Below are 8970 nucleotides of genomic sequence, written 5' to 3'. Positions count from 1 at the left end.
CCTTGAACCTCAAGTTTCATATCTACATTAACAGTATCAAAGAACTCGCCCAGAGTTTCCTTGGGATGATAAAGTAAGACCATCAAAGGGAAAGCACCTATCACAGAGTAAAGCAAATATCAGGTAAACAATACATTTTGTCCATTTAATAACACCACTATGCCCTAAAACTATTCAAAGATACAAGCTATGTATTCTGATATCCAAAAGACCCTGCACACAGAAATCCTCAACTAATGTTATAGATTAACCAGAAGCAGAGATGTGGTTTTTTAATTTTATTTTATTGAAGTATAGTTGCTTTGTAATGTTGTATTATTTTCTGTTGTACAGCAAAGCAAATCAGCTATACACGTACATATATCCCCTTTTGGGGGGATTTCCTTCCCATTTAGGTCACCATAGAGCACTGAATAAATTTCCCTGTGCTATACAGTCAGTTCTCATGAGTTATTTATTTAATACGTAATAGTGTGTATATGCCATCCCAATCTTCCCACTCATCCCACTCTCCTTCCCCCTTGGTGTCCACGTGTTTGCTCTCTATGTCTAATAGAGAGCAAACATGTGCTTTGCAAATAGGTTCGTTTGTACCGCCTTTCTAGATTCCATGTATATGCATTAATATACAATATTTGCTTTTCTCTTTTGATTTAATTCACTCTGTATGACAATCTCTAACTCCATCTGCATCTCTGCAAATGGCACGATTTCATTCCTTTTTATGACTAAGTAATATTCCATTGCAAATTCATCTTCATGGAGACTATGGCCTCTCTGAGGTTTGAGTGGCTGTTACTAATACATTTTCCCCAGCACTTAGTGAAGTACCTAGACGAAAGTAGAAGTTTAAAGCATAGGATTGTAACAACCAGGTGAAGTATATGTTTGGCACATCATAAAAGTTTATTACAGGTTGTAGTTACTGGATTTTTTTGCTGTTGTTCTTTTTGTGTAATGGAAAGAAGTGAAGGGGGTAACAGGATGGGAGGTTAGGAGAAGAGATGTTATGGACTGAATATTTATGTCCCCTCAACAGCCATTGGGATTCCCATGTAGCTCAGCTGGTAAAGAATCCACCTGCAATGCAGGAGACCCCGGTTCGCTTCCTGGGTTGGGAAGATCCCCTGGAGAAGGGAAAGGCTACCCACTCCAGTATTCTGGCCTGGAGAATTCCATGGCCATATACAGTCCATGGGGTTGCAAAGAGTCAGACATGATTGAGTGACTTTCACTTTCAACAGTTATATGTTGAATCTGATCCCCAGTGTGATAGAATTTGGAGATGGGGGCTTTGAAGGTCACTAGGCCGTGAGGATAGAGCACTCATGAATGAGATTAGCGCTCATAGAAGGGGCCACGGAGCTAGCTGGCTCTCCTTCAGCCACATGAGGACACAGTGAGAAGTGAGCCACCTGAAAACGGAAAGGGCTCCTCACCAGCGTGCATCCATACTGTCACCTCCAGAACTGTGAGAAATAAATTTCTGCTGTCTCTCAGCCACCCAGAATATGGTGCTTTGTTATAACAGCTGGAATTAACTAAGAAAAGAGAGATGATGTTATTCACCATCTCGGAACAGGAAACGGAAAACCATCAAGGACAGAAAAAAGTAAGTATAGGTATTGATGTGATATTGTGCAATATTCATTGTATATTGATCTTTGAAGATTTTACAAAGATTCTTTGATAATGTTTCTTAGCAAAAAAAAAAATCAATGTAAGAATATATTATTTACATTATAAGTAATCTTGCCCCATATCGAATGGAGCACAGGAAGTGCAAGGAGAAGAAAGATGGGATTGTATGGGGTGTTGTGTGCATTTGTGTGTGTGTGTATGTATGTGTATATATGTGTGTGTGCAGTGAGCACATGTGTTCTCCCTGCGCCCTCTCCTCCAAGCTATGAAAGTAGGCTGCTGTGGGCTCAAAGCTCGGTCGTCTGAATCAAGAACCAAATCCTAGCTTCCTAAAGTCTCCGTAATGATTCAGTGCCGTGGGGCCATGGACTCCTTCAAACAAGTGACCTTGGCTGGTTATCTCCATGGTAACAGCTCACATCCCAAACTGTTCCTTCCTGTGGGAGGAAACATTTCAGAAACGGAGAAAGGCAGAACTGAACAGTGGTTTTTCTCTCTTATGACCCTTCTCCTTTGGCAAAATGTGTCCTTTCCCTGAACATTGCCGTCTCCGGAGGAAACCGTGCACAGAAGAGGCGTTTTCAGCGACTTCATGTGCAGATGCATGCCCAGGATATATTTTAAAAAGTAGAAGCCTGGAGCTGCTTTCTTTTTTTTTTTTTTTTTTGGTTTCTTGTAAGCTTCATGCCACGTTCAATTTGTTCAGTAGGATGCTTCACCATTCTTTTCAGTAACAGCTGCCTAAAGAGGAAGGCCTGCGTACCCTCACTTTGAAATACAGAGCCTCCAGGTCAGAGAGGATGGATACCTTTCCCAGAGCAACAGGGCAGCCTCTTCGGAACCCCTACTTCCATCCTGCGTCCAGTGGTCCAGCCCGTGCCTGAGCAGCTGGTCAATCAGCTGCTGTGTGTCCCTCCAACCTTAGATTCCACCTCCTGCTCCACAACCCACGATACTGCCTGTGATTTCCTCCAACAAGGTGCCTAGATTCTGGAAGGGATGATTCAGCAAATGTATGCTCTAAACCTAGGGTATTCATTGCATTGTAAGCTCCGTGTTCCGTCCTTTCCACAATGTCTAGGGTCAGAGCAGCGTTTTACAGGATGATAAATGACCGTTTTTCAGCTGAGCCCTGAAAGTGCATGCCTGACCACAAAACCCTCCAATTGCGGTTCTGAAATGTACCATGGGATCGACTTTCCAACCAGAATCACAGGCCAAGAGCACTCACGCCTTGGCCTAGCTTCAGCCTTTCCCGGTAGTTTTGATCCTGTGATTCTGCCCGTGGAAGAAATCTTTTTTTCTCTGCAGCATCCCTGTCTGACTTTGACGTACAAAGGTGTAATTAGAACAGCATGGAACAAGCAAGACGATCCATTTACCTCATCCCTAACATTTAAGTGCTTTAAAATATGGTTCTAATATCCTAGGTGCACGAGGCCAAATTCCCTTCTCCAGTTTCTCACATGCATGAGTAAATCCACACAGACTAAACCCCTTGGGTTTTAGGTTCTGCTTAGAAGTTTTTTTTTTGTTTTTTTTTTTTTGTTTTTTTTTTAAAGAAAACAAATATTCCATTAAAACGACACAGTGTACTCTGCATATTTTTAGGACAATTAGAGTTTAGAATTCCCTCTTCTTCCGCCCACAGTAAAAGCTGCTTTCCTTAACTGTTTCCTCCCCAGGAATGACATTAAGCTGGAATAAACTGAAGGGCTTCCTTGTCTTTTAAAATAATCTTCTCTTCTTACATTGTCAAAGTACCCGCAGGTGGACTGAGACACTTGTTGTACCTTGACAAGGATCCAGGCTCCCCTGTACCTTGGCCAGATAAATCCTTTAGGGAGACAGTTATTTGTGAACCCAGGGGAAGCATTTACTTCAAACAGAAAAGCCAAACACCTTGCAGGAAACAGAGAAACAGAAAAGTGAGGCCATTCTCTACCATCTGCATAATTTAAGACAGGTCACTGGTTTGGGTGATTTTTCTTTAGCGTTTCTTACTATGTAAATACAAATTTAAGGGAGATAGGCTGGCTGTGCTCAACCTGGACCAGAGCTAAAGCAAGACCCCAGGGGAGGAAACTAGACAATCAGTCTTCATGAGGGCTGGAGGTGGGGGTGGTACTGGGAGAGGAAGGAGGACCGACCCCAACTCATGGCCTGTGTGCTTGGGTATGTTCTTAAGTTTGTGTCTATATAAAAATCTGCCTCCCCATGATGTTTGTGTCCATATGAATGTATACACAACATCTATATATAGCAGCTCCCTGCCCATTTGTCTGTGCTGTTGCGGCCATGTGTGAATATTCGTCCAGCCAATACGTAAATCAAAGGTTTTCTTGCAACCAAGTTTGGAGCAACATCTTCGCAACAGTCACTATGTCATTCTATGTTCAAGTTCCAAGGCCCCATGACCACCAAATTTAAAAACAGAAGTGGATGTAAGACCCACGTGCAGCCTGCTTCTTATTCACTGCAAAGCATGGAAAAGCTTTCCTTCAAAGGAAGGAAAACCCCAGCCCTGCTCATTCTATGTTTTAGGCAGAAATAAGATATGCTTTCATGTGAGTCAGACTTGAAAGATGACCCGGATTCAGAGATGACTTGGAAAAATGCATCTGGGATGTCTTAGAAACTAGGAGTTATATTAAAGAATCAAAGAAAGAACTCATAACTTCCATAGGGAAAATGTGTTTTTTTATTTAAATTAAAAAAAATATCGTGAAAATTACAAACTGTTAAATACAGAAGACAATTTTATACAACTTAATAGAATAAGAAGGAAGTATATACATCACTTTTTAATAGGCGCAGATAGACTTGCACCAAACTTCAGGATTAAGCAATGGAAAATGTGACAACGCACATGTCCGTCGCAGTAAAGTTTCAGAATTCAAGTGATTCCAGGCAAGGGGCCAAACTCAACTTGGCTTCTTTCACCTTAAACAGCCCCCTTTGGAGTAAATCCACACTCTGAATTTTAAAGTGAACGGAGGGCCCTTTTCCCCCGCCAAACATAAATTTCCTCTAGCACTATGTTAAGGCGAGCTGATAAACCAGTCCCTACGCTGTTAACCCTTCCACGGGAACAGTAGTTACTGCTGTCTCCAGTCCAGGGAGATTGTGTTTGTTTAAAAAAAAAAGTTTTATGTTTTTACTAGAATTAAATTTGACTTTTTGGTGTGTTTCTCTTCCTCCTTGTCTTCGAGGGCTCAAAGAGTCTGCTGCAAAGTGACTGACCACAGGAATACAGGGAGACGTTAGCATGCATTCCTGAGTCTTTTCTCTTAGATGTCTCATTCCCTGAACCGGAGTGTTAACAGTCTACCACCCAGACAACTCGGCGGAGTAAAATATGGGATCTGCCTCTTGGATTCACTGCTGGGAAAGTGACAGCAGGGGATGGTGGGTGAGCCGCCCTGGATCTCCCAGTTACACGTGTTTTCAGTCACCAACTGCTCCTTTAAGTAAGCAGATCCTTTTGCAGACTACTGGCCAGCGAGGAAATAGTCTGTCCAAGCTTCCTCACACCAGGCCATGTAGGATTCATCACAGAGTCTTAAAATCTAAAGACATCCTCCCAGCCCCCTGGGGATCTAGATGATCAGGAGTCTCAGGAAGGCAGTAAGTCTGTGGATGACATGCGCAGGACCACACAGCATATCAGAGTCTGGGCTTGGGATTCACAAACAGAGGACCCCCAACTCTGAACAATCTTGCCAGAGTATGCCCTTCTAAGTCTCAGCTACGTGACCAAATGCCATGTCGTGGAGGCCCACAGTATATCTTTTCCCAGCTCAGAAAACTGGGCTGGGAATAAAAAGCAGCATCAGAGCTAACAGTTTGGCTTGGTTCAACCCCACCATCACCCATTCTGGAAAGATCAGGAATATTCCCTGCACAGCCATTCGGAATGCAGGTTAGATTCTGGGGAAACCCTTCCAAAAAAAAAAAATGTCATGCCAGCACATGATGCTGGATGGTCCCAGGTCAGAGTTCAAGGTCACAGGTTAGACAAAGGGTCAAGTAGCAGATTATTCTTATCATCTCAGCTCATGTTGACCAGTTTAAAAGTCGCCTGGTTTTCTCCTTACAGTAGGCAAATAGACCAGGTAGAGATCTCCAGCTTCCTCCCATCAAAAGTCCCCCTCCAACAAATATCCCCCTGCTCTATCCAGAAAGACCCCCTAAAAGAAGCTCTGTAACCTGTGGTGAACTAATGCCACAGGTTCACATTAAAGGCTCTTACAGCGAATCAGATGTAGAAGAACAAAGCTCTGGGCAAATTAGCAAACCGAAACTAGTCCCTTGGGACGCCCTAAGCCTTTGGCAGCCCTGGGAGTAGGCAGATGCTGCAGGAGTTCCCCGGGGCATCCCCTGAGAGTACAATCGCAAGGACATCCCACCTGCCGAGTTCCGCACGGGAACCCCGCCCGCCAGGACCCAAGGAAAGGTACACACCGCGCGTCTTCAGGCCTGTTTCAGCTGCAGGTCTACACCTCAGGCGTGCGGCGGACTCCAGGCTGCGGCTGGCCCCGTCTGAGCCTTGACCCCCACTACCACCACCACCACCCCACCCCACCCCCTATTCAGGGGCTTGCCGCGGGTCCCTTGAAGTGGCAGTTGCCCTGCAAAAGTGAAACCCGACACAGAAAGTGTCCTTCCTCGTTCTAAGGGTGCTGGTTCATAGGGTCACCTCCAGAGGGTCCTAGGGGGTGCTAGGAATTTTGATGGATGTTCTCCGAGGACCCTTCGCTGCTTTCGTTGAGGGGGGTCTCAGAAGTCTCCCCCAGCTCATCGTCCGCCCCTTCCTCCTGGATGGTGAGGTGCACATCGGGCGAGGAGGACTCAGAGCTCACGCTGTCACCCTCCATGGAGCAGAGGGTGCAGGATAGGGCAGGAGCCACGCTCTCCTGCAACACATTCAGCATCGTGGGCGCCTGCACCGACCTCAGGCCGGACAGCGTGGCCAGCGGCTTCATGGCCTCCCCCCAGAGCCGCTCCTCGTCCCTGTACAGCAGCAGGAGGCTGGCTTTCTTCTCCCGCCTCTTGGATTTCATGTAGCCCAGCGTGATACCAATCAAGAAAATGCCGTAGAAGGACATGACCACCAGAACGTAGAAGTATTCGTTGCCGTGGCCGCTGCCGGACACGGGGGACTCGAGGGGGGCGCTGGGGGCTGCGGTGCCAGCATCTGTGCTGTTCAGAGGCTCCATCTTCAGCATTGAAGCTCAGCTCACACTGCCAGGAGCTGGGGAGAAAGCTGCAAGTTAGGACTCTCCCACCCGACCGCAGTTACAGAAAAGAGGGCAGCGCCAGGTTTGTGGAACTATAGGATCAGAAAGGTTTACAGCTGCTGCCTGGAGATGTAACTCTAAGTCCCTCCTAGCGGTTAACAGGGGTCAGCTATGACGGGCTGGGGTGCGCGGGGAAATGGGCACCGGGAGGTGGGAGGAAATAAAAAGAATACTTTCATTTTTTTTACATGTCCAACAAATTTTCATTTCATAAAGTGAACATGTGAAAAGCTTTGCTTCAATCAGTTTAAAAGCAAAAAAAAAAAAAAAAAAATCCCTTTAAGACAGGGGTGCAGAGAGAAAAGAAATAATGTCTGAATCCCTGGGAAACTTTTTGAGCTGATGGAGCAGAAAAAAAGAAAGTTTACATTTTGATGCCAAGCATCAACCTATTTTTAATTCAAGACAAAACTGCCTTAGAAAAAAGGAAAGGAAGAGAAAACTGCATCTACAAATTGCCGGGAGTAGCCTTTCATGTTTCTGAAGCAAAGTGGCATTGCTGACTTACCAAAAGCTGGCGAATTTGTCCCAAGTCCTGAATTCCTAAATGGTCAGGTCCAAGAGCCTTTTTCTTCCTGCGTGTGGGGCTCCGCGCTCTGACAATTCTGCCGCTGCTCTTGGGATATATAGTCAAGAAATGCATCGTCACGTGTTCTGGGAGGAAAATTTACAACAGAGGTTGGTCGTGGCAGAGTGAACAGTGAACTCACAGCACAGCAGTTCAACTTACTGAACTTTGCAGCTGTGAAAAGAAAAAGACTGGGAAGTGGGAAGAGCGTCCCACCCCCCAGCACCCAGCCAAAGTTTTCAGGTGGCTATGAAAAAGGAGAAAAGAATGTGCCCAGTTGGAACTGTTCCCCCTAGACTCACTCTCATTGAAAATTAGTTCATGCTTCATCTCCCTCTGGGGAAATAACCGTGATGTCTATACAGGTTTTCAAAGACAGAAAGTCAAATACCTTAATTTAGATAAAAGACAGTTAGAGGCAAGTGCAGGATTTACTATCAAGGAACCAGGGCTTAAGTTTCAGCTCTTCCACTGACTATGCAAATATAATAAATCCTCCCCGAGCCTTTCCGCTCCTCAGATTCCTGAACTGTAAAATTGTTGGACATTGGGGGCTTCAGTAGGTAAAATTATATGAACTACGTGAGTTTTTGAGTCCCTGTCAGCTTGATCACTCTAAGACTTAAGACTGGAGAGTGTGGGTTTGCACTTTAAAAACACTGAGAGGTTCTGTCTTCTGCATCATAATCTCATAACACTCATAAATCTATTTTTTTAACAATAATGAATATATATCTTCCAGATGCTTTTCAACAGTCTATGTGAAGTGGAAACAGTTTACAGTGCAAGATACTTACTGTGGACAAATTTTTCTCCAGTTCTAGGGCACATAACTGCTCCTCCAGAGCGTCACACAGAGACCATTCACACATCACTTTGCTGTCAAGGGAGGAGCAGGTCAGGGGAGGAGCAGGAATTCTTCTGATGAGCAACTGAGCACAGTTCAAGCTTTTGAAACCTAGCAGACCCTGGGTTAAAATGGTCACAGAGATCAAAATTGCCAAAGGAATTGAAGACTTTGGTGTCTGTCCTTCCTCTCCACAGGATGCTTACTTATTCTAAGAGGCTCTCATCCTAAATTGAAATAAACCCAAAGGGATTCTCTGCACCCTCCCTGCTACCCCCACCCCCATTGTTCTGCAGCCTGCGAATTGCAGCCAGACTATTGTGGGGAATCAACTCTAGAGTAAACATCCCTTGTGGTCTTGCTGTTGTTAAATTGAAGCTGAAGGGAAACATGGTACCTTCCCTCTGCTCCAGCGGGAAGCTGGATATATACACACACACACACACACACACACACACACACATATGTATCCCAGGCACTGGGACTTTCACTGCTGCCACTGGATTAATGCCTGGCTCTAATTCTATCTGGACACCTGTGGAAAGAGCAGAATGGTGAGCACATGCTCTGTTTTCCCCACTGGTCTACTCACCCTGTGGTTTGATCTGTGCTCA

General features: G+C 45.2%; 1 protein-coding gene across 1 annotated transcript; it reads right to left on the bottom strand.

Moving 5' to 3' along the window:
* Nucleotides 1–4319: 4319 nt before the first annotated feature.
* Nucleotides 4320–7669, bottom strand: KCNE4 (potassium voltage-gated channel subfamily E regulatory subunit 4). The gene is made up of 2 exons (XM_070773085.1): nucleotides 7450–7669; nucleotides 4320–6895 (listed from the first exon to the last, which is right to left on the bottom strand). The coding sequence occupies exon 2, from the start codon at nucleotides 6867–6869 to the stop codon at nucleotides 6363–6365; it is 507 nt and encodes a 168-aa protein (XP_070629186.1). The 5' UTR covers nucleotides 6870–6895; nucleotides 7450–7669; the 3' UTR covers nucleotides 4320–6362.
* Between the last annotated feature and the right edge of the window lie 1301 nt (nucleotides 7670–8970).

Source organism: Bos indicus, chromosome 2 (genome assembly GCF_029378745.1).
Source record: "Bos indicus isolate NIAB-ARS_2022 breed Sahiwal x Tharparkar chromosome 2, NIAB-ARS_B.indTharparkar_mat_pri_1.0, whole genome shotgun sequence".
NCBI lineage: Eukaryota > Metazoa > Chordata > Mammalia > Artiodactyla > Bovidae > Bos > Bos indicus.
This window is presented reverse-complemented; position numbering and strand designations above follow the sequence as displayed.